Source organism: Poecilia mexicana, unplaced genomic scaffold (genome assembly GCF_051168715.1).
Source record: "Poecilia mexicana isolate PSO_F unplaced genomic scaffold, ASM5116871v1 scaffold_3, whole genome shotgun sequence".
Taxonomy (NCBI): Eukaryota; Metazoa; Chordata; class Actinopteri; order Cyprinodontiformes; family Poeciliidae; genus Poecilia; species Poecilia mexicana.
Window position 1 is genome coordinate 9,087,551 of NW_028263372.1, and position 26,217 is coordinate 9,113,767.

The 26,217-nt window shown below is 39.6% G+C and overlaps 2 protein-coding genes across 7 annotated transcripts in view; one reads left to right on the forward strand and one right to left on the reverse strand.

Annotated features, from left to right (window-relative positions):
* Window positions 1-58: 58 nt before the first annotated feature.
* LOC106909039 (homeobox-containing protein 1-like) lies at window positions 59-18,232 on the forward strand. 3 transcript variants are annotated; one of them, XM_014975335.2, is made up of 10 exons: window positions 59-287; window positions 5,899-6,390; window positions 7,394-7,479; window positions 7,579-7,689; window positions 7,769-7,925; window positions 9,219-9,301; window positions 9,424-9,519; window positions 11,230-11,324; window positions 11,419-11,502; window positions 12,119-18,232. In XM_014975335.2, the coding sequence occupies exons 2-10, from the start codon at window positions 5,900-5,902 to the stop codon at window positions 12,422-12,424; spliced, it is 1,509 nt and encodes a 502-aa protein (XP_014830821.2). In that variant the 5' UTR covers window positions 59-287; window position 5,899; the 3' UTR covers window positions 12,425-18,232. The 3 variants fall into 3 exon arrangements, with proteins under 3 accessions (XP_014830821.2, XP_014830822.2, XP_014830823.2); XM_014975336.2 differs by having other exon boundaries at window positions 11,233-11,324; XM_014975337.2 differs by having other exon boundaries at window positions 11,236-11,324.
* A 1,298-nt stretch (window positions 18,233-19,530) lies between these two features.
* kif13ba (kinesin family member 13Ba) overlaps window positions 19,531-26,217 on the reverse strand; it is a 50,189-nt gene continuing 43,502 nt past the window's right edge. For all 4 annotated transcript variants that reach the window (XM_015007767.2, XM_015007764.2, XM_088004128.1 and 1 more), the window contains one exon: window positions 19,531-26,119. In XM_015007767.2, coding sequence (XP_014863253.2) covers window positions 25,914-26,119 — 206 coding nt within the window. In that variant the 3' untranslated portion in view covers window positions 19,531-25,913. The remainder of the gene's footprint in view (window positions 26,120-26,217) is intronic.

Genomic DNA, 26,217 nt, shown 5'->3' on the forward strand with positions numbered 1-26,217 from the left:
ATATATATATATTTTTTGTGGTACTGATCACCTTGCCCATAATAAAGTACCCGTCTTGTACAGTAAACCCTTTGAACTACCACTCCCGTCGGCCCTCGCGTCACAGTGTCAATATGGCGTCTGTCTGCCGGACAAAAGGCGAATCTGTCTGACGGCGGATTGAAACCCAATTAGAAGCAGGGGGGAGACATTTTGGGAAAACTGTGACAGTCCCCGAGTCTCTGCGCTCCGAGGCGGCAGATATATGATCAAACTAACATCTGTGGAGGCTCTCGGACTGGAATAAGGTGAGTGTTTCAGCTCTAACAACTGCTGTCTTCAAACGCTCCAGCTGCGGCTGCTAGCCCCGATGTATTTCCCCTTTTTTTTCTCTCTCCCAGTAAGGTGATAACTGCAAACTCCTTAAAAATCCCCAGAGCCGCGGGGTTTTCCTCGGCTGGTTAGTTTCACGCCTCCTATACGGTTTCAGCTGAATAAATCGGGACATTTTGACTTATTATCGGTATATATACAGTTTGTCGGTAGCCTAACGCAAAGTCAACTTTTTCTAACCATTGGTAAATGCTAATTACATCGTTCAGACGCGTGTTTTATGCGTAATTAAACAAAAATATATGCGCGAGGACATTTTTTTTTTTTTTTTTTTTTTGCGCAGACGTTTATGGTTAAGCAAGACTTACGGATTGTAACCCAGTGTACTTTTACGTAATTGGTCATGAAATTGATCATAATAAACCCCGCAACTTCTAGAGACACCCACAGTGTAACCTCTGGCCACTTTAAGCAGCGGTTGGTGTTTTTCTTGATGCGGTTTCAGCTGCGAGTCCGGTCGTAAAGACGATCTTTGCTTCCACATGTGTGCAGCAGAACACGCTCCCCATGCCACGTCTGGGTAAGAAGCCTGGACGGCCAGTTCACTGGGTTCAGCCCCTGCTGTACAGTTATTGTTTAACAAGTTTATGCTCTTCTTTTGGTGGAGAGATCGAGTTCAGCGGGCATCGAGTTATTTTTGGAGAAAAGCACACAGGATCCAAATGTCCCACAGAGTCTCCGGGAAACTCTGGAAGATGAAGATTTAAATGTTTTCCAGGGCTTATTAAGGATGGTAAAATATAGTATGGGATGGTAAATATTTGTTTTCAATCCCGTTTGTTTAAAAGTTCTATTTTATCCATCATTCCACGCAGTGGTGAGCATTTCATATCATGATGAGAATTTCGATTTATCGTTGTCTAGATATATCGAAATTAACGATGTCTAAAAAAAAACACCCCAAAACTGACAGTATTATCAGAAATGTTGTTTATTATTTTATCCACTGTCTGTTTTAAAGGAGCATAAATAAATATCAATATATTTAAAAATGTGATTAAAAGTAGTCACGTGCAATTTAAATCACACTTCTTTCACTTAGTGGATTTCTGAAGAAACCTATTCAAAAAAAAAATAATTGTGGCGCTATTGCAGTCACAGCCATATAGCTGTCTAAAAAATTAATAGTTTTTTAATGATAATTTTTATTCTTACAATAATATCACAAAATATTGTGATAAAATTCTAAGTCCCTATTGCCCACCCCTAATTCCACCCATCATCTATTTATCCACCCACTTATGTTAAAATGGACTAAAAAGGAGAGCACGCTGGCAAATTGAGTCTGGAAAAGTACTTAATTTTGAGAGGAAAAGTGTGTAGGAAGCCTGAGGTCGGAATAGTGTGAAAGATTTGTGTGTGTGTGAGGGACTGAGGACTTATCAGACAGTGCTACAAAGTTATTTTATTTTTATTTTAGTCTTGATTATTGTGTAATCCTCAGACAGAGGTCAAACTCATTAACTCGAATCACGACTAAAGCTTCGTCTCCCGAGCATCTTGCTTGTCGTTTTGAAATGCAGAGTTTTGAGCCGCTGGGTCAAAATATTCTGGCAGTGCGTGCACTTTCATGTAATCCCCACGCTGCTTTGGAGACACTTTATAAGAAGCTACCAGCGTCTTGTCAGCATTATAGGATTGACCCCGTCGTTCTCCGCACGCTTTGGCATCTGAGCCTCCCAGTCGGTTTCAGGCCGTCGTCTTGAGGAGTTTCTGAGGCTCGGACTAGTGCAGCCTGGAAACATCTGCACAAAGGAAGATGACTAAACATGTTCCTCACACTCTCTCTCAATGTCAGATCTACATCGGTCAAGCCACAAAGCCACACGTGGTTTTTGAAAAATCAATCTCAGATGAGCTGTAAATACGGTAGAATAAACCAGAGAAAAGAGATTATAATTAGAAAATATCAGCTTTCCAGTGTTGCAGATTTTTTCAAAATTATTTGTACTCCTTTAACTTGTCAACCACAACTTGTCAACCACAATGTGTTTTATTTGAGTCCTTTGCCATAGACAAACACAAAGTAGTGCATATTTGTGAAGGATAAGAAAAGGAATACATGATTTTATTTTATTTTATTTTTACATGTTAAAGTCTGTAAAGTGTGGCATGCATTTTCATCTGTTTAATCATGCAGAATAATAATCTGTAAAACCACCTTTTCCAGATTAGGTTGAATATGAATTTTCATGTCTTGTCAGATTCACACTTGGATTTAAGTTTGGACTTTGACATGACCATGTCTAATGCATGTATATAATTTGATCTAAACCACTCCATTGTAACGTTGTATGTTCCGACTCACTGTCCTAGTTAAAGTTTAACATTCTCCCTGCAATCTGAACTCTTTTTCACCCCGACACAGGATTCTCCTGTCTTTAGCTCTGTTAGCTCCTCTTCTCATCAACTCTTACTAGCATCCCCACAGCATAATGCTGCCACCACCTTGTTACTCCATGGCACTGTTTCATGATAGTTTTTACATGTTGGTTAAGACAATCTGTTTCCACCGTGTTTCTTATATGTCTTATGGCAAACTGTGAACTGTACTTATTTCAGTAATGGTTTCCTTCTTATCACTCTTACATAACGGCCATATTGGTTTGTTTTGTAAAATGAAATAATAAAAAAAAAGTTTGAAAATAAAATTTTTCCATCCACCTCACAGTTATGCACTGTGAGGTGGATTGTGTCAGTCTGGCACATACAAACCCAATAAAATCTGTAAAAGTTTGTCCATTGTACTGAGACACAATGCAAAGAGGTTCTAAGGTCTCAGTTCTTTTGCACGGCGTTGCAGCTGCTATTTTTAGTGCATATCTGTTGAGCCGTATCACCTTTTAAATCAGACCTGGAAGTAATTTAATGCAGATTGACAACGCGCATATTCCCTCATAAATAATTTACCAACACAAGCCCATTTTGCTGTAATTCTGCAGCTCTCTGTTATTTGTTTCAGTCTGATTTGATATACCATGAGTCATCCTCTGCAGCAGGAAGAGAAACTATGTAGCTTGGCTGCCAGAGATGTAAAATTTTCTTGGCATTTTTCCTAAGACATACACACACGCACACGCACTCACACACACACCCTGTATCTCCATTTCTTTTTATATGCGTCGATCTGCCTGCTGACTTTAATTTTCTTCTGTTGCCTGTTTCTTGTCTCTCTCTTTGCTCCAGAAAGAAACGCATTAAGACGGATGCGTTATCTCTTATTTCTGTTTATCTTACTCGGCTCCCTCCCCCTCCTGCCCCACCTCTAGCACAGACTGGCTTTGTTGTTATTATCAGGGCAGCTTTTCTTTTTTCTTTTTTTTCCCCCAGTTTAATTCAGTGACTGTATGCTTTAAGAGTCGAGGCACAACAAAAATACAACCAATGATTAGAATTTACATTTTTCAGGCTGAAGCTGCATTGAACTCGGGGTTCATTTTGCTTTTGAAATCATGGAACACAACACAGTAAGCACATACAGAACTGGGGCCATTTGCATAACGTTATATGATTACTGGGGTTGAAAACGTCTGCTCAGATAAAAGCCTGATTGAATCTGGAGGAATGCACTTCATATCTGGATAGCAGCTGCAGAGCGCTGTTCAAGAGCCTGCTGTGTGTGTGTGTGTGCGTGTGTGTGTGTTTTAGTTTGTAATGCTGCAGTTAAGAAGCTGACATGTAAATTTAAAGCAGTCATTCTTTGGTTTGTTTTATTAATGCTCAGTCTTCACTCCTCAAATCGTTATTGAGATTGTTTTTTAATCGTTACATGCTGTATATTATGTTTCAGTCAGGTCGAACAGAGGGAGTGGACTATACTTTAAAGTTTTACTAAAGATTGACTTTGGCTGTTCCATTGTAAGTCATGAATAGATTTAAGCCGGTCCGCTACAGCTGTGGCTGTATGTTTAGGGTTGGTAGATGTAAACCCTTGGCTGAGTCTTGCGGGCTGGTTTTCAACCATTTAACATATTTCCTTCAAGTATTGTCCTGTGTTTTGTTCCATCAATTTTTTTTACATAAACTCTGACCATCTACTTTGTCCCAGCTTGACAGAAGTATCCCCATATCATAGTGGGGATCATTTCTTCTCCTCTGACCCAATAAGGGAATACCTTGATATGTACCTACTTGTATGTTGTTAGTTGAAACTTTTCAGCTTAGAATAATACATCTTTAGTCTCCTGGGTTTATTTGGATTTAATGGTTGACTGGTATAAACCAACACACCGACATACCTGGTGTTAGTCTTGTAGATTTAACTGATTGCTCCAAATTGCCTAAGAAGTTAGCGGTTGTCTCAACATTATGCTGCTGGAGGTGGCCATGAGAAGATGGGGAGCACTGATCAGCTTCGACTAGTTTTACTATAATATGGAGGCGGATCTTAATTCCTTTTTTTCCTTTTACCTCGGGGTGCACCATTTGATTCGTCGGCCAGTCGATCGACCCCGATTTTCATACTTTTGGATGATCAGCGATCGGCGGATGCTTGAATATGAGACCGGTTTTATTCACCGATCTTATGTAGATTTAAATGGCTACAAAGCTGCTGCATTTAGCTACTTTTGTTTTGCACTACAAGAAAACCTAAAACTTAGGAAACTATATTAATGGCTTAAGCTATTTTGTAAAAGCTTGTGAGTTTGTGAAAGCAAAATACTTCTGTGCATTTTATTTTTGGTAAGAGACCCTAAAAAGGTCTGTAGTTAATTTATTGAGCAAGTTTTCTTTTTCAAGGAATTTATTTTATTTATTTATTTTTTTCCAGTTTAGCTAATTAGTAGTTTGGACAGAAATACTCTAAACGTTTTATGTACATTTGAGAGCATTGCCTCATGCACAATGCGCAGTTAAAATAAGTTTTTATTGTTTCATGGCACATTGAAAGTCTATATTGACTTGGGATGCACCAATGGGCAACCGTGGCTCTGTGGGTAGAGTAGTCATATGGCAATCAGAAGGTTGTAGGTTCAATTCCAGCTTCCTCCCACCAAATGTCAATGTGCATATCGGTGTATAAATATGTGTGCGAATGGATGAATGTGACTCTAGCGTAAAGGGCTTTGAGTGGTCAAAATGACTAGAAAAGTGCTATACAAGTTCAGTCATTAACCAATATGAAAATTTGAGCCAGTATCGATATCCAATAATACTAATTTTATGACCCATAACCGATATATATATTTATCTATATCGCATATATTTCCTCACCGCTTTGACACCTTTTGATAAAAAACAACTCAAAGTAACAGACAGCAACAAGATGGAAATAAACATGGGTTGTTGATATCGGCAGTTTTTTTTTTTCCAACATATCGGCTGATACCGATATGTTGAAATTACTCATATAGGCAGATACTGATGTTACTACCAACATATCCCTAATTGTGACCTTATAGCATATGACAGGTTGTTAAAAAAATATCTGAATTGGTCGGTCAAGCTTTTTAAACGGTGATTGGCCAGAATACTGCAAATTGTGCGCTCCAACTTTGAACTCTTTCTAATCTTTATGTTTTCCAGGATGTTCCAGCAGAGTGAGGAGCCTCGCTTCACCATCGAACAGATCGATCTCCTCCAGAGGCTCCGACGGACCGGCATTACTCAGGTGGAGGTCCTCCACGCCCTTGACACTCTTGATCACCTGGACCGACAGAATGGCCACAAGCAGGCCCGCAAAGCTTCCTACCTGCCGCCCTCGTCTTCCTTGTCTTCCTCCAACTCTGTCTCTGCCTCTTCGTCCACCACTTCCGCCTCCACTCAGACGGTTTTTCCGGACAACCGACTCTCCCTGTCACCTGGCAACAACTTGGACACCGCCTCCCCACCTCTGCCGGTGCCGACAGCCTCGCCGGTTGTTGTCCAGAATGGACTTAGCGCCGTCGCCAATGGGAAGCTTTCTCCGCCGCGGTTTCCTCTGGCGGTGGTCGGAGGCAGCGTGACTGCACCGGGCTTTGGGTTTGAGGCCAGTGAGGAAGACTTGGACCTGGATGATAAAGTGGAGTTCTTGATGAGGTAAGATGTGACCGGACTTAGGAGAAGACGAACTGATATCAAAAAAGAGCCAGATCAAAAGAAAACCAAACGTAGTCGTCTACATGGTATTGTTCTAAGAAGGACCAAATCCAAAAGTTTTTGATAAAAATAAAGTTTAAAAATGCAGTCCGAAAGAGATGAACAGTTCTAAAAGTATAGAACTGTTCATATTAGTATATGGGTAATAAATCAATTTTATTGATTTTTATTGAATTTTTGATTGTTGAAGATTTCATTTTTAGAAAATCTGGATTTTTTTTTCCCCCACTAATTTACTCCTTGAGTTTCCATAATTCAGACGGCCATCTTGTTTGTCAGATTCTATTTATTTGTTGGACTTTGAATTCAGGTCAACTTTTCAGACATTTTTACTTGTATAATTGTGTCCTTAATCTGCTAATATCATATAATTAATAATTAAACAAAAATATCCAGAGCCTAACCCTGATACTCCGTCGTAGCATTGCTTTCTGATACTTACAGAAAGCAGTGATTGAAATAAAATCCACTTCTTGAATTTTTATTTATTTATATATATATATATATATATAGAGAGAGAGAGAGAGACAGAGAGAGAGAGAAGAAAGCGATAAAAAAGATAAATTAAAATCAGAAAAATAGCTTTGAGATGTTATTTTTAAGCCACATCGCCCAGCCCTGATGGATAAAGCCGCATTCAGTCAGAGGCTCCTATCAGTCTGAATCACAAACACACACATACACACACACACACGGGTACTCTGATGCGTCTCATCTGCAGTCTGTAGCTGGGCCTCAGCATCTCGGTAGTATTGATTTGAAAATCTGTGAAGATGAATTCAAACTAGAGGCAGAGCAAACTACATTACCTTCAGACATTCTCACACCCACACACGTTTTTACACACTGTTTCTGCTACCTGCATGCTATAAGTGTGAACTAATGTTCTCCTCTGATGTTGTAGATTTAGATAGGTTTTGTACTTTGTGGCTGTGTATTATAGGAGGGACAGCAGCGTGATCAAAGAGGAGATCAAGTCCTTCCTGGCGAACAGACGGATCTCCCAGGCCGTGGTTGCTCAGGTAACAGGTGAGTGTTGGTCCGACGAAACACTAGAGTTAAAACACAAGCAAAAAACAAAAGAACTTGACGAGCCCTACCGAGTGACACGAAGTCGTCATCCTCCAGGGATCAGTCAGAGTCGGATCTCCCACTGGCTCCTACAGCAGGGGTCGGACCTCAGCGAGCAGAAGAAACGGGCCTTCTTTCGCTGGTACCAGCTGGAGAAGACGAACCCCGGTAACCATGTGTGAATAAGAACCTCCTTAATGTGGGTTTGGGTTAAACTTCTGTAAGCTAACAGTCTGCGTAACAACAGGCGCCACTCTGGCCATGCGCGCGGCCCCGCTGGCTCTGGAGGATATGATGGACTGGCACCAGACCCCGCCCCCGTTCGCCTCGGCCCCCGGGGGCTTCCGGCTGAGACGGGGCAGCAGATTCACCTGGAGGAAGGAGTGTCTGGCTGTCATGGAGAGGTGGGCAACAAAAGCAAGATTTTACATTAGCTTGTGCTTCCTGTTGGAAGCCATGTAAACGTCCATATAAACGTACAGCCATATTCAATAAATTAGAACGACCCAGTGAAGCTCATTTATCAGATTGAAAATGGTCAAGTTCAGCAGGTATTAAACTTAATTTTCATTAAGGTTACAGTTCTGTATTAAAACTGTTTTTTGGTAATGTTCTAATTTTAAAGTCTTGTCTTTATTAAATGTAAGCAAAAAATCATCATAATTAACAGAAATAAATCAAGCTCCATCTATGTGTAATTACTCTGTAATGTGTTTCACTGAGTGATAAAGTTCCTACAATAAATTAACTTTTCAATAATATTCAATGGATCTATAGTTGCAATGTGAAGTCACTCAAACAAGATCAACAAAACTGCGAGCCACCAGTGACTACTGTTGGTTTCAGCTGTCAAGTTGTCAGCTTAATATTAATGTACGGCTGATGTATAAAAGAAAAAAGGATGCAGTGCTTTGCTATTAATTACCAACATATCAACAACTAGATAACAAGGACCAAGGGTATCACATTTCACAGGTCAGAGAAAAGTTTTAATAAAAAAAATGACTTGAGTGAGAGAAGTAGATCAGCTATGCTAGCTTGACTTTGACAACCTTAACACATAGATGTGCTGCGGGACTCGGTTTGTTTTGGTTCAGTAAAATAAAAAAAGCGACCCTCACACTGACTCTCTGACAGACCATCAGGTGTTTAAATTAGCTAATATCAGCCACCGCGGTGTTCATACGATCACTTGTATAATCGCAAAATAAACATCGAGCCTATGATTTAATGGATTGGATGATCTTTGTGTGGGAAACGTTTGCGTGTTTTTTAGTGTTGAATCCTGTGGAGGTATTGTCAGTCAGTCACTATGGCAACAAGTCTGTGTGTAGCATAGCCGACACAGAGAGCATGAAATACAAAGAATAGGAGTGATTTTGAGTGGTTCAAGAGTTTTTCTGCGTTTTTTTTCCCTTTGCTGAGGCACACTGCACTGAATTAATAATAGCTACATCTCCAGGTTTCATTTTGTTAATAGCATTGATCGACCACAGCAGCGCGGCTGTGGATGGCATGTTAAAGAATCGTCTTTGTGCCCTTCAGCGTTGTGCGCAAGCGCCAAATTTGCCGCTATAAACTTTAACATGCAACGTGTCTATATATTCAAGTCTGTGGCTGTGCTGTGACATGTGAGAAAGTTCACTGATTACAGGTGCAGGAACTTGCCTGTAATGAATGTGATTATGTATAAACAGCTACTTCAGTGATAACCAGTATCCCGACGAAGCCAAGAGGGAGGAGATTGCCACTGCCTGCAATGCTGTCATTCAAAAACCAGGTATTATTTTCCCCACTTTTATTTACCACAAACGGTTCGACTGCATCATACTTTGTATTGTAATCGTGGAGACAATGAAGCAGGCAGTTCACAGGTCACATGTCTCTGTGTGTGTGTGGCAGGAAAGAAGCTGTCTGATTTGGAGAGAGTTACGTCTCTCAAGGTCTACAACTGGTTCGCCAACCGCCGTAAAGACATCAAGAGACGTGCCAACATAGGTAATGTTTACTTCTGTGTTTGTATTAGATGCTCATGCATTTATACTAGAGTACACTACATTTTAGATGTTATCTAGTTTTCCAACTGTTGAAATTTTACTATTTTTATTTAAAAATTTTTATAATATTACTAATCATTTTATTGAAATGTATTTATTTATTTTACAGACAGTGCATTTTAATAACATTTAGCAGAGTTAGCCAGAAGGCTATTTTTCACCGACAGTCCTCAAACAGTTGGTAAAAGTCACCATAGAGAAATAAAAGTAAAGCTTCAAAATCACATAAATAAAATAACGACGACAATGCACTTAGTAAAAATACTAAAAACTACAATGCACATAAAAAACACATTGACGAATGACCAGGCAAGATGACAGCAGAGGGGAGCAAGAGCAGGTCTAAATGTAAGCTAATCAAAATTATACAATATTATATTATTATTATATCATATAATATTATATATATTTTTAATTTCTATCACACTTTACATGTAAATTTTAAAGTGCTACAAATGACATTAAATGTGTGAAATCTTATGTTTAATAATCCCTTCATCCATTTTAAAATCGCAATCTGTGAACAAATGTATACATCAGTTCAAAAATATCATTTGATTAAATATTGACATAACTCATCATATAAGGATATTCAATTTGTCATTGTGGATGGTGATGCTGTGGGCAGGAAGGGTTTCTGGTAGCAGTCAGTCTTTCATCAAATCTGAAGAAGCCTCTGACTGAAGACTGTATGGCAGCCTCATGACCATCATGATATGCTAACAGCTCAATTTCAGGGCAGCAGAGACAATATTCCACAGTATCATGTTCTGGATGAAACATCTAGCTCTGCTAACCCGCCTCATTTGCTTTTGCCACTCCTCTTGAAACCTGTGTCTGGCTGTTTGGTTAGAAAGCTGAGCATTTCTTTGGCCCTGCTCTGCATCCATGCAGCCTGCTTTTCAATTCGTCATAGTTCAGGTATTATTTAAGCTTTTTAGAAGCTAATCACCTTTTCCCAGTTGTAAAAAAAAAAAAAAAAAAACCTTTGGTTTTCCAGCTGCACAGCATCCAAACCAGAGGAGATAATTGTCCAAACCTGCAATGAGTGCCACTAACACCAGCGCAATTCTAGAAAAACCTCAAGTTTAAAAATCTTAACTCCACGTGTCAAAAAGTCTTAAATATGTCCAGTTTTATTTTTGTACCCCGTCTTAAATCAGGTTTAGATATGATTTAGAGCTGTGCTGAATATTTTGGGCATTACATTAATACACTGTGACCAAACGCCAAAGCAATTGGCCCCCTCAAACATTCCTCCTTCCCCACAGACCTGTGAAATAATTCTGCCCCCTTATAAAATGTGAACGTAAGCAATTAAATCCAATAGTTGTTTAAAACATGCCATTAACATCTAAAGCTCGTTATATACTGAAGGGAGGTGTTGAAAGCTAGAAAAACTCTCGAGTCACAAGCCAGAGCTGGAAAACCTCAGTTTAGGTTGTATTTAACTTAATTCTACTATAAAGTTAGGAAAATATCATCTATTGTGTAACTCACATGCATGTGTAACATTTGAGAAGCTGACTGAACATTCTCGAAACCCTGGTTGGTCTTTTAGAGCCGGCGCTCCCCTCGCCTGCACGCCCGCCGTTTACTTTTGCCGCTCATTCAGCTTCGATATGCTATGATAAGGTTTGTGTTTTTGAAGAAGCAGCCATCTTAGAGAGCCATGGCATCGAGGTCGAAAGTCCAGGAGGCCAGTCCAACGGCGACGAGGTGGACGGCAACGACTTCCCTGACCAGGTGAACTGGACCTGCACAGCGAGTTAACTTCACGCACAATCCATGGCACCGCCATGTTTAATGCAGTGTGTTATTAACCTGTTGCGTGTTGCAGGGTTGCGACGTGTCCCTGTTTGACAAGAGAGCTTCAGCCAGGCAGTTTGCCTTCAGTCGAGCTGACCTGTCCTCTCCCACCCAGGTAACTATTGGGGAATTCACTAGAATATAAAGACTCTTTAAAAAGAAAAGCTGAGCAATTTGTTATAAGAATAACACACAGAGCAGTAACTAACCCAAAACGGTACAAAAATATGCATATTTTGCATTCAAGATAAAAACAGAAATCTTTGTAAATATGTTCCACCTTGAACTCGAGTGGCACAGTTTGAGCTTCGCCTGATTCAAATTCTGTAAAAAAGACAAACAAAATTGAGCACATTTTGCAATTATTAAAAACATAAACAGAGCAACACTACACTGTATCAGTGTTAAGTTGAGCTTTTCATGTTAATGTAACAAGTATTTTTGTAGCTGCAGATGCATCCTTTGCTACAAATGATCTAATGTTCACCGAAGGAATGCGGTGTTATATTTTAGGCAATAAAATGTTTTTCTTATTTAAAAAAAAAGAGTTGAATTGTTTTCTTATTTGCATCTTCTAACATTGTAAAGTGGCTAAGCAGAAAAATCTGCAGAACATGCCTTTTTGTTTGATACGATTAATTGATTTAGTAAAAGAATCATTATTTACAGCCCTGGTAAACAAACAATCCCGACGTCTGCTGACCGTCTTCTTAACGTTTCCCCTTCATCAGGTTCCACCGCAGCTGCCCAGCTGGTTTTCCGCCCTGGCCAGGGGAGGCCAGCGGGGCGCCTCGCTGATCGGCCGCTCCCTCTTGTCGGGGGCGGGCTCTCAGGCAGAAGGATCCAGAATGACGGGCGCGTCCTGGTCTCCCCCGTCCCCGTCCCTCCAGGACGACCCCGGCCTCCACGTCGTGCTCTCCGAACCGCAGGACCCGGCGACGTCGGAGAAGACGGCGGCCGGCCGCGGCAGCCCGGCCTCGGCCAATCAGGCGGACGCAGGGAATCAGATCAAGACGGAAAGCGTGGATGACGACTGACGGAGGGGAAAACCGTCAGACGCTGGAGCTGTCAGAACAGGTGTCCATTATATGCAAGCAGATTTTATAGGAATGTTATAAGTGAACAAAAAGACCAAACGTTGTGTAAAACTCCAACCCTGAGATACCTCCCAACCCTACCTCCAACCACCAACCTACTCTGCTACACTCGTTAATAGTGCTGTTAATAGTGTAATATGATAACGACGAACCTTTATACGTTAGCCGTATAACGCAGGTTTGTCGAGATTCAAACCTGCGTCTCAAATCAGATCCTGCAAAGGAAAGTCGGCTTCTCGGAAAACCTCCGGCTCCGACGCTCCCAGGAAAACGGCCCTAATGGTCCCGGGCGATTTCTTTGCTGGGTTGTTTTTGATTGGAGATCGGTTTAAATCTTCCCCAGATGGCCGTCCAGCGGGACATGAAGCCTCGTGTGCGGGCTTCCGTAGAAGACCGCATCGCTCACAGCAGGGCTACGCTGTATTTGGCTTGGGAATCAAATGCTTTCAGGGGTCTTGCACTGTGATTTCAACTGAACAGCCTCAGTGTATAGGAATATAAAAATGAGCTTCATGTTTTTCTTTTCTTTTTTTTTTTTTTTTCTTTTCTTATTTTTACTGAATATTTTATGGTGATCATCGTCGCATTTCCACGCCAGATTTCTGGCAGATGAATCCGTGTAGGCACAGAACAAGCTTGAGGTCGCAGCAGTTTTTATGATAATGAAAAGTAATTATCTTCAGAGAGGCAGAAGCAGAATAAACCCCTCAACCCCACAGAGTAAGCTTAATATATAATGACTAAAATGGCTATAAAATATAGACGCATTTAAAGAGCATCTTGGTTTGCTATGTCTTTGCAATATATTCACAACCCTTGAAGCTTTTCATGTTTTGTCAGATTACAACCACTATATTTAATGTTTTTTTATTGGGGTTTTAATGCACCGATTTAAAAATTTGGGCTAATATTGATGTCTGATATTAATAATGCTGCTGTGGCCGATAAACGATATTAGCCAATATTTATATGTCAGGCTTTTCCCCAGAAAACTTGCTGAGCTCAGGGCGCTTAGCAAGTCATGCTATCCCACCACGTTTTTGAGGTAAAACATGTTTATAGTTGACAAGAAATTTGAAAATATAACTTGATAGTTATGCGTTATTGGAAGACTGGAAAATTAATACCTAAACACCAACTATAAGGTCTTTAAAAAAAGGCAATCATTTAAAAAATATAAATAAATTAATTAACAATGCTACTCCTGGTGGGGGCATAAGTAAAGCCTGGTGGCCCGCCAGGCTTATGATACACTTGTTTTTTCTCTCCAGGAACAGGGAAGTCGATCAGAGTTGCTCATAACACTACATAAAATACCCCATAAATATTCTGCTTTTTGTCAACCAACACAGTGTAAAACAAAAAGATCATGGGATGTGAATACTTTTGCAAGGCAACGCATAAAATGTAACGCTAAATATAGTTTGAACATTTTTTCACTGACTTTAAAGAAAGAAAAACCGCTTTCCTATTTTAGAGTCTAACTTCAGATTCAGTGCTTTATGATTTTTTTTTAATTTTCTTCAGCTGATCTGAGAGACTTTCTTTAATGCACTGCTTCCACATGCCCATCAGAAACTAAATAGGAATTTAAGCTGCATCAAAAACAGCTGCTCAGAGCATTTTAAGGTTATAAATTTAAGCGATATTTATGAACGTGGTATTCAGTAGATATAAAAAAAAAAAACACTTCAGTATTCACTTCTTAGATTTTATTGCGACTCAAAGAAAGCCAAAACTACAAACGTTTGTATATAATATAGCCATGTAAAGCGACTTTTCAAGTTCGATCGGTTATTATTTATTCATTTTGTATCCGAGAATGATTGATCACTGTGAGATCTGCCTTCGACGTAGACGAGTCGGTCGGGATGGACTCAGCCCGTTTTAGAAGCTACAAACGAAAAGCGAGCTGAAAACGTACACAAACCGTGTAAGTAGGTGTGCGCGCACACACCCATATGGTATACTTTATGTAACAATATATAAACATATAAGCATCTATCGAGAGGAACTATCAGCCTGAGTGAGTGTTGTCGGTGAAAGGTGCGTGGAACATTAGCCAAAGTATTGAGTTTTATTATCGGTGTATTTTTGACGTGTGTTATAGTTACGGATGGCTCTAAACAACCGAGACATACTAATCAAAACGGCACATCAGATGTGTCAAATAATCATGTGAATTACGTCATCTTCCTATTTTTGTTTAACTTTAATTTTTCTTTTTTTGGTATATCTGTGCTTCCTCTGGGTATGCCATGTGTTTTAAACACATACTGCCACAAATTAGTTGTATTATTTTTTTCGTTTTGTTTTAGTGACACTTTATTAAATACGATGGTGCTTCGAGTCCCAGCTGTTTGTAACTTTTAGTGGTCACTTTGAGTGAACGATAGAGCAGCAGCAGGAAGAGAAAAGTAATGGTTGCTAACCTCCCTCAGTTTCTCTCTCCGGTTTACTCCACCGATGAATGCCATCAAATCAGCGACACTGAGAAGTGCTCTTCAGCTCTTCAAAACGTATATTGAAAAAATAAAGTTTAATATAATATCTGAACGTACAGCCATTGTGGAAGTCTGTCATATTTTTAGCTTACCAGTTAGTTTAAAACCCTGCATTTTTTTAATGACCACCAGAGGGCAGATGTGGGTGAAGAGACGCCCAAAACAAGGTGGGAACATTTTATTATGGTGTCATTGTAACAAATGATGACGAGTGAGCTTATTATGAAAAAATTTCCTTCTGAAATAGCTATTCATTAGAAATATTATACGTCTGAAGCTGTCTGGCCGGGGAAGTTATGGTCACTGGTTGGTTAACATCAAGTCAAGATGTTTTAGCAAGTTATTAACCGTTAACAAAACTACGAACAAAACCAGCAGAGACAAACAACAGTGTTACTAGTTTAAAGTCACTGCTACATAACTAGATCCTCATAACTTTAAAAGAGAGAAGTTTTTTGTTTTTTTTAATAATTGAGTCTTGTTGCCAATAAGAACGGAAATTTCAAGCTCCAGTTGCAATGAAAACAGAGCTCATTTTTGCTTTAATGACCCGGTTGCTACAGGGGACCATTTTATGATTCTTTCCAAACACCCAAACACTGCTATAGCTTACAGATGTATGCTCACTTAGGTTGTTTTTGTGACTGGAGCGCTTTGTGGTGGTTGGTAAACAACTCGGCGCTCGACCTAACAGAGCAAAGTAGTAGTGAAGGGGAAGCCCACCCAGCTGTGCGCCGATCATTTGGCAGTCGGCTAAAAAAGGCATGAAAAGGTCAGAATACTAAATGTGGGTTAGACTTCTACTTGGCTCCTATTTTTATTTTTATGGGAGCTCCAAATTGTTCCTGACCTTTTTAAAAAGTCCTACATCCACCACCGCCGGGATAAAACATTTGGTTTGGGTTAAAGTGCGATACAGATGGCCTGAATCATTATCGTCTCTGCACCAAGGGATTCATAAGTGAAAGTAAACTGGGTTTTACCAAGGGCAACTTGAGCAGGAAAACAGATGTAAAATGCTAGGTGGTTCAGCAATGAGTTAGAAGTTAAACGAATATAGTCCTAGTTTATAACTGAAGTGGTGACTTACTTTAAATAATGAGCTAAGAACTTTAACGATTTAATAATAGACTGGGAGGTAAGCCAGTTTGGGTTGGAAAAAAGTAGCAAATTTTACTGGAAATGCACCGATTATTCAGCCAGAGATCGAATTGGCTGATCCAACAGAAAAAAACAACAACTTTTTATTTCCCCCCTAATCATCAATAAAACACGTCAAAAATAAAAACTCCCATCATTAAACACAACCTACTACTTGTACCCAGATGGACTTTTTGTGTTTAGCTAAAAGTAGATAAATATTAGAAGCTAACAATTTTAAGAAATAATGGATAGTTTTAGAATTACTTTACTTTGTTGAATCAAAATGATGACCACTGTCAAAGAATCTTCAATACATTTTTATTAGATAAAAATGTTTAAAAAATCCAAATAAATTCAAATCAGAATCAGCAGGTAAAGTGGAAATCGCTTCATTTCTAGTTTTAACAAGTCTTAGTTTTTGTATTTTGATTATTATCTGTTTTATTATGTTTTTGAGCAAACGGGCTTCTATAATGGCTGTACATTCAAAGCAGTTCATTGTTTTTCAGTGATGTAAAGGCTAACTTCTTATTTTAGAGTTAAACATTGACACGGATACCTCAGACACTCCCCGTCAGCTAGAAGCTACTCCTCAAACGTTACTCTGCTGCTGCTGCTTCCACTTTTTTCAGACTTTTAAAAGAAAAACCAGATCAGAGAACGGTCTTGCTGTCGGAAAGCTGTGATGAAGTTCTTTTAAAAAAAAAAAAAAAAAAAAAAAAAGATATGTGATGTTAGGGGAAACCGCTTCTCCAAGTAGGTTCAATAAATATAAAACTGATCGTAAAGGGAAGTTCTACTCCAGTCAATGAGTTGTTCAAATCCTTCCTAATTTGGGAGATTTTAGCACGAATCTTCAGTGTTTTTGGTGACGGATTGTTGGATTGTTCCCATTTTTATGACAGCAGAGCTGTCCGTCTTTGCTTTAAGCGTTAGTGGCATTATCATTTATGTAGTTCTCTGTCATCTTTTTTTTTATTATTATTTACACCAAAAACCCTTTTTTTGTGTTTAAATCTGCTTAGCAGAAACCTTTGTGAAAGGAAGCTAGTCGTTAGTTTAGGATAAAATCTGCTGTCATGAGATTATTTGAATCATTTCATTCGCTGCCTATGTGGCAGACTTACTGGGTCTGGTGTTGCCATTTTGAAATTATTCAAACTAAAGTTGTAAAGGACATGTACTGTATCTGTTGTAAACAGGAGAGGACGACATGAAAGGGATCTGAGGAAACTGGTTTTAGGTTAAAGGATCTTTCCTCATCGTGTTAAAAAAAAACAAATGAGTGGATTGTTCATTCAGAACACATTGTGTTGCAGAAATAGACAAATTACTGATTTGTTTGCCAGTATTTAAAATAAGCTATCCCCCCCTTGTCCTTCCCCATCGGTTTCCTATTTTCAGCCTCAATCTGTTTTCATTGTGTTGATTTAGGTTCTGTGTCCTGATGACCGTTTTGTGCCAGAACGTGATGTAATCACTGAGTTGTTGTGAAAAGAAAACCCACTTCCAGAGGATTTTGCTCTTCCAGTTCTGTCTGATCTGTATTGATGTTTGTCGAGTCTCCTTTCTTTTTTTCTTTTTTTTTCCTCATTTGTACAAATGCAGGTCAACATCTGCCTTCAATCATGTTTGTTTCTGAATATTCTTCAGATGAAAACAGTTTTCTACATGTACATCTTTCATGCGGTTGTCATTTGCTGTGTACTCTCCAGCCTTAAATCTTCTCATCCCATTGGCCAGGGACTGGAAACGCTACACTTCTTCTAGCAGTTTTAGAAAATAACGATGGCGATCTCCATCGGTCTGGCAATAAGCTCTTTCAACACATCTCTGTAAAACAAAAATATCAAACCTCAACTGGATGGATGTTGGATCAGTTTTTTTTTATTTTTATGTTTTTTAAATCCCCTTGTTCATTTCTATTTCAAGATTTAGTGCCTTTTTTGGACAAGTAGACTGTTGTGTAATTGCTATGTAGAAAATCTACATATGCCTTTTGTTACTTTTTCATCTGTTCAATAAACCTTGATTTGTTATTTTTAAGGTGTGTTTTTATCGATATTCTATTTACAAGGGAATAAAAGCTGATCAGACTCGATGCTCTGTGTCGCTGCATTTCTTACTTGGTATGTAGAATAGCTGTAGCTAAAGTCAGCTGGACGGAGAGCAGCCGTGAAATAACATTCTTGATTTTGACCAGGTCATTTCAACACATACACAAGCTTCGATCTGAAACCATTCCATTTTAGCTGTGGGCCTGGCAGAGTCTTCACCTCAGTCTCAATTTTGTCATCACTTGTGTAATTGACCCTGATGAAGAAACGCCTCCACAGCCGTTCACTGTGGGGAAGTGCAATGTTAACCTGTAGATCTCAAATAGGAAATTTGACTGTTGTTTTTGCATACAATAGAAAGAATGTATTAATGTTGACGCTATTAAATACTGTCAATGGTAAATGTATATTCCTTTAAGCCACTTTTAGACTTGTCACTAAGTTGCTTTAAATCTTCGTTCCTGCAGCAGAAGATGGTCATATCTGGACTACATTGCTCCCATCTAGTGGTCGGAGTGTGAATAACACCCATTTTGTTGGAAGTTCTGTTTTTTAAAAGATTTTTTCCGACTATAGTGGCCTTTTGACCTCCATCTGTGGCTGCCGCATCGAGGACTGAGGCCTCCATACTTGGGTCGTGACTCTGCCCCTGCGCCACGTTCACCCAGCCGAAATCAAACATGCGCCCTTTCCTAAGCTTAATGGACAGTATGGATCTAGTGGTTCAGTGCCAGTCATGATGTGGGGCTGTTTAAGTGGTTATACCATTAATAAAGTAACTCGTATGCTAGAGACTAGAAAATGACTTGAAACATATTATGCTAATTTTTCTCACACCTATCAATCTCTACCTGATTTATCCTCTGCTTAAAAGCAAAATACATTTTTATATATCATTTTAAATTCAGGGAGTGAGGGTTAAACCAACAAGGTAAGGAAGCAGATGTCTTCCCTCCCCTCTAATTTGATAACATTTGTCAAGCTAGTACTTCAATATGTTAAGTTAACAATTAAGCTTACCGTTTCTACAGACTGGGAGAAAAAAAAGTGGCCTCGACTTAACTCAGTAGAAACGACTTAATTGTAAGAAGTCTTGGCCATTAATTTTTTTCCCCCATATTTGAAGCCTATAGAGTCCAGACTGACTCAATAGGCTTCAAACGTTTCTTCAGAGATGTTTTTCCCACCTTGGAGGATTCCTGCCAACATGCTTTTGAGCCCCTTGTATTGCGTCTTATTGACCAGCAGGTGGCAGTAATTGTCCCAAATTGGAACCCAAGCTTTAGCTACTTCAGCGCAGAAAAAAGTAAAAGTTACATTACACACACATCAAACAAGAAAATCCTCATACATTTTTTTATTCTTAATCTATCTACTGTTCAGATAATTAAAAATGAAAATAAATGTATTATAATACATGTTTATTCTTTGGATTGCAGCATAAAATTATTACATAAAACAATTAAATTAATCAAAACCCAAACTTGTGCTCAGATTTATCTCCTTTATAAGTCTTAATATGCGCATATGTACACACACACACACACACACACACACACACACACACACACACACACATCCAGAGAACAAACACAGAAATGACACAGGCAGACATTCCTGCTCCACACAATCAACAGCAGCAGTGACTGATCATGATTTTACAATGATAATACTAATACTGTTGACCGGGCCAAGGCCACATTAAAACCAAACAGCTGAGCATTACAGTTCATCCTCAGCTACATGAGGGGAAAGTAACCTTCACACTCTTATGAGCCTTCATCATTATGCAGCCCAGGTAAATATGGTTGGAGTAACATGGAGGAGAAAATAACCCAAACAGGAGACGAAGCTGAAATTTATTGAAATGGTTGGACGCTGCACCTGGCAGCTCTGTATTGCTCGTTTTTGTGGTTCTTTTTGATGGTGGAGAACACACTGAAGCCGGTGGGAACACACTGGAGCAAGGACTGAGGTAGTTCAAAGGTTAAAATAAACTTCCAATTCTGTTTTAGCCAAAAAAAAAAAAAAAAAAATCACAAAAAAAAAATTCCTGAAACTAGATTTTATCTGATATGATCCTGGGTAGTTGTGACTCCCAATTTTTTTTTTCTGTAATTTTTTTTCTGATTGCAGTTAAAACTCCCAGCATGGAAGACAAACCGCTCCATTTTCTGGCTGAGGTGTTCAAAGCAGCCACTAGGGGGCGAATCTAGGCAAACTCCTTCAGTGGGAAACAGGCAGTGATAAACCTGACAGCTCCTGAGACCAAAAGACTTTACTTTACGACAGGAAACCAAAGTGGGCTCTTATTTTGTAAACAGCCCGCAAAGATAGACGGTTTGCTGAAAGTTTAATGTAATAAACCGCACCTTTAGAGAGAGAAAGAGAGAGAGAAAGAGAGAGAGAGAGAGAAAGAGAGAGAGAGAGAGAGAGAGAACTGAGACTGCTCAGTTGGAAATTGCTCTGCATCCAGGCTGAAGGCCACATTAGAGGCAGGCGGCTGCACTCAGAACAGCACGATGAACAAAAAAAGGGAAAAAAGGAAACAGTGTGAAGGTCTGAAGGCTCATAAAGACTCAAGATCCAAATGGGAATAAAAATAGAACAAAGTGCCTCTAATGGCTGATACAGATCCATAAATAACGCTGGCTTGGCACCAGTGTAAAAACAACCGTTTTATTGTGTTCAAATGTCTTTTTGTTGCTCTAAATCCACCCAGAGGTCAGAGTTCATCCATACTTTGGGCTCCTACAAGCCTTGTTTATACAGAGGACTGTTTGTGGTAGCTGAGCTTAGCTCTGCTTTTAGGTAAAACAAGAACATGAAGTGTAAAGTTTTTTTGTTGTTTTTTTTTTTACTTAAATAGAGGAGCTCGTAGCTCAAGAACACTGAACAGAAAAACAAAAATCCCAAACAGGTGTGTCATTTCCATCCAAGAGCTGCACATTTTTCTCCCCTCTGTGCAAAGTGTAGTCAATATAACACGACCTGTGAAACGTGGTTTCTGAGGCACAGCAACAAAAACAAACAACCGGAAATCTGAAGTGATCTCAGCCCCTCCCCCCCACCAGCCCCTTTTCCGTCCCCACGGCAACCATCTCTGAGGCCGGACTGGAAAAGGAAGGACCAGCAGCCTCGCAGGAAGCAGCTGGTGATCGTTTTCCATCAGAGCGGAGCTACACAACATTCCTTCACACACTACACACACACACACATCAGAAAACTTACTGCCTTTCCTTCAGAACCACCTGTTAGAACCAGAAAGTTACAAAACAGTCAAATCTCCCGACCAATCAGAGAACTCCAATACATCAGGCTAAATAACAGCTGCTTTAGTCATGGGCCTGTCCACAGTCTTGTGTGATACAGTTAGAAATAAAAGTGTGCTTATCGTGGTATTAACATTAAAAAAAAACTTCAAAGCACTAGTTACAACAGTAGTACTGTTAGTTGTAACTTATTATTTTTGACAGAGTTAAAACTAGCTAGTAGTTTTTCAAATGCTTGTTGTGCAGAATATTATTGCTTTTCTATCACTTTAGTCCAAAGTAATACTTGGAGTATATATAGTTCAGACAAGTCTGAACTGGAAGGGATCTGCACCACTGAACCGCCATCTTGGTAGGCAAACGCAGCACCAAGCATTGATTAACCATGGCTTTGAGGCTAACAAAAGAAAGTCTATGGAGAAAAAGTGTATAGCTTAATAGTTGTATTGTACTTATAGTATTTATAAGTTAGATGGGAATGAGGTGAGAGCTAGTTCTAGGCTTGTGGCTTGTTTATTGTTGCCATAGCAACTCCATAGCACCTGTTATGACAGTTAGCTATGCATACCTACCAAGATGGCTGTCAGTTACAAAGTTCCCGAAAGTGTGACGTCACATGAGAACTATTTATTAGAAGCTAAAGGTAATATTAGCCTCTTTAGTTGGGCTATCTGCTAAGGCAGCTGCTGGTAGCTTGCTAACTGTAGTCTTAAAGTGTTTCATAAATAAAAGTGATAAGTTCTTCAGGCTCCACACGATTATCCATATTTGTTATAACCATCTTTCCAAACAGCTTAACGTTTGCATGAGGGATGAACAATATATCGACATCAACATTGGTGTCGGCCAATGTTAGTCCTTTGTTAACAGATAAAATAAGTAAAACTGGGTTGATATTAACAAGCGATGTCTATTTTCATCTTGTTCCTGTTTGTGTACGGTGTTCAGGGCTCTGATATTACTCATAAGTGATATAGGGAGAAAGTGGAGAAGCGTAGTTATGCGTTAATCAAAAACTCCAGTAGTTATTGCCCGCTTATTTTCCAGTATCTCACTAGAAGGACATTAAACCAAACAGAAAAACACCCGATTCGCTTTCAAAACCATAAGTGTTCAAAACATTTCTGTACCTTGTTAATGGTAACTGGCTCACGACTAAAATGCACTCATAATAAACTCAAGTCTGGTGGCAAACTAGATTCCAACAATATTGCAGATTCAACATTAAAAATGTCTCTTTCCTTATAAGGACACAGGTGTGCTGGTCCTCACCACCTTCACTTCCCTCCTCACAAGACAAAGTGCCTCAACATTACCTAAAGAATACGAACCACCCAAAGCACCACCCCTTAGCTTTTTCAAAACAATTAAAATCCACTTAAGCGCACAGCAAGGAGAAAAACAAAAATCAATTGATTCATTTACAAGTCTATTTACAACGCTCATAGCAGCAATTCTCATTAAATCATTGTGCAATAATCATTCCAATAAAACAACTTCATCAGCTCCCGTGCGATAAAAGCAAGTGTACAAGCAACCACGATATAAATACTTATTGCTTACTTCTCAAGTAAAGAACACGCAATTATAAAACAGATGAAATCCCAATGGACTCCTGAGGGACAGGGGTCTATACACACACAGTATAACTGATAATTTACAAAACATCTGCACACCATCAATGTTAGAGATTCTTAGAGTCCTGAGTGTGCAGAGCTAGTCACATATTTACATGCACTATTCATCAGCATGGAGATCATTTTGAACTGAGGGGTTTAATGATGCATTTACATGTTTTGCATCAATGATGTAAAACACAGTTGAATGATGATGCTGGATGGTTGATACGTAGACTACGCAGAATATTAAACTTCTGGAATGGTCCCAAATGTCAATCCTACAGAAACTTCTTAACTGCATCATTTAAACAAATTAGTTCTATTATTTCTGATAAACAGCAGTGATGAAATATCCAGCTGGAATTAAATCAAATAATAGTTATGGTTTCACAAGCATAAGATTCCAAGAAAATCCTGCTCATTGACGATGGCTACCATTGGTTTTAGCTGTCAAGTTCTCAACGTACCGCGCTAAATCTTAAAATGTACAAATGACACAAAAGAAAAATGGATGCAATGTTTTGATGCTAATTGTCAACAGTATGACAACTAGATAAAGTATCGTATCTTAAAGGTCAGAAAAAGGTTTTAATTGAAAGAAAAAAAACGCGTCAGAAGGAAGTAGGTCAGTTATGCTAGCTTGACTTTGACGACCTTTACATGTAGATGGGCTGCAGAATTTGGTGTGTTTCGCTCAGTTAAAGAAAAAAGGGGGATGTGATGATCTTGGACAGATCACCACATCATTACAGCAGGTGTTTAAATTAGCTAGTCAACCATCTCTGTTTTCAGACGATTTCCTATTAATAATCACAAAATAAATATCAAACTTGGAAACATAAAACTGCACTAACAGACTTAAGGTTCTGTTCTTTGTGTGGGAAATGTTTGCATGTTTTTTGGGGGTTGAATCCTCATAAATCATAGAGCGAGAAAAAGAGAATACAAGTGGTTTTGGGTTATAGTTCAACATTTTTTCTGCATTATTTTTCCTTTAGTTGTGTCACACTGCACCAAATTAATCATAGGTTTTATTTTGTACATGAAACTGCTCTACATGAAACTGCTCTACATCATAAAGAGCATCTTTATGATGATTCATCTTTATGAATCATCATAAAGACGATTCTTTATGGATGCCATAGAGAATCATCTTTTTGCCCTCCAGCATCGGGCTGGAGGTAAACAATAACACGAGGTACGATGTTTGTCTACAAATGGGGCCAAATTCATTGAAGTTGTTCTGCCATGGTAAAATAATTAAATGCTTCACTTCAAGTCCAGCATAAAATGAAATTTGCACTGATGAAGAGTGTATATAAAACTCTGACCGGCAGTGACCACCACAGGAACAGACAGTGAGAACAGACTACGCGTCCAGAATCATAACCCCAGCCGTCATCAGCAGGAACAGCTGTAGTAACAAAACATCCCAGGACAGATAAAACATTCCTCTTCTATCTTTATATCAAACTCATCCCATCAGGCCCCTCTTGGTGACACGACAATGCTCCAATGCTTTACGTGTTGCCCTCTGACCTCAGTAGAGAAGAAACGCTTGGTTTAAAGGGAGTTGCTCTTTATCTAGCTGCACAGCAAATGGATGCCATCTATTAGAGTCCTAAAAAAATATCTTGGAAACATCTCTATAGGTCAATGTTCAGGTTAAAATGCCTCTGGAATGTTTCATGAAATCATAAAAACTAATTTAAAACCTCCCAACATTGAGTTTTCTTCACCAGGTGTGTCCGGAATGTAAAAACATGCAGAGGCTCTCCCAAATGCACTCATTTTCCCATTTGTGTTAGATTTTTTTAAAAATCACATGCATAGAATAAAATCAGCTTTTTCTCAAGCAGAAACTCTCCCAACTCGTACTAAACACATCCTCTTTGTCTTTCCGTCGACACTTGCATTAAAACGACAGTAGCCATCATGGGAAATCTCCGACACTCTCCATGCTCACGTACAGAAGCTTTTCCCTCCAACGTCTCCAGTGCAAAAGAAAAAAAAAATCAACCTCTAGTGGCTTTTTCCACACGGCTTCATCTTTTGACACAATATATTTTACATACACTACGTTTCACAAACACACACACATACATACACACACAAAGGCCCACCCCCTCTCCAGTCCCTGAGATCACCTCACACTTTGCACAAGGCTTTCTCGTCAACACATGACACGGCAAACGGAACGCGAGTAAGACAAAACAAAGAAAGCAAACACAAACCAGACCATGGCGAAAGGCACGTTCTGGAGACTTTAAAGAAAAAAAAAAAAGTCCAGGAAGGGAGCGACGAGGCTCAGTTCAGGAGGGCGGCAGTCGTGGTCGTGTTGTGTTCGGGAACTCCAGAGGGAAGTCGATATGCAGGGATGCAAACATTTCTCGTCAAAAATCTTTCAGTGTTTTTTCCTCCATTTCCTTATTTATATATAAAACAAACCAAAATAATCCTATAAGTTCCATCTTTTTCAGTATGGATCTGATTATTTTTTACATAGTGTTTTAAAAAGAAGTGACGAGTTTGCACTGCTGCGTATCGACTCAGAGAGGATCTCTGAATGGACGCTTCGGCTCCCATTGGCTCTCAGCGTACTAGCCACCAGCTTCCCACAGAAGGCATCATTTCCCCTGTGTGGTAACTTCATTGGACTGAATAGTCATTCTCCTACACAGGCTCTTCACTCTCTGATCTGGTTTTTCTTTGACTTGAAGTTGCATATGTGGAGCTTCCAGCAACGTGTTACCAGGAAGTAGACAGAGCCTGATGTGTTTTTTAGGAGTCAAGGAAGAGCAGATGCACCGTGGGGAGTTTGTCTCTCTCCCATCTCAGTTGCTCCAGGACTTGCGGTTCTCTCCTCTGCGCGCTACAATGGCTTCCCCTCGCAGGACGGGGACGTGGGCCGGCAGAGCGAAGTCCGTGGTTCGCCGAGCGGCTCGGTCGCGGCGTGACAGCCGGTCTGGGCGGACCAGCACCCCATAGCCTGGTTTGCAGAGGAAGTATCGGTGGCCTCCGACTGACCCGTCATTCTTACCTGCAGGAAGGAAAACAATCCAGGTCATCAGGGTTCGTAGATTTTCCCCCACAGTGAAATTCAAGCACTTTTCAAGGTAAGTTTTCAAACATTTCCAG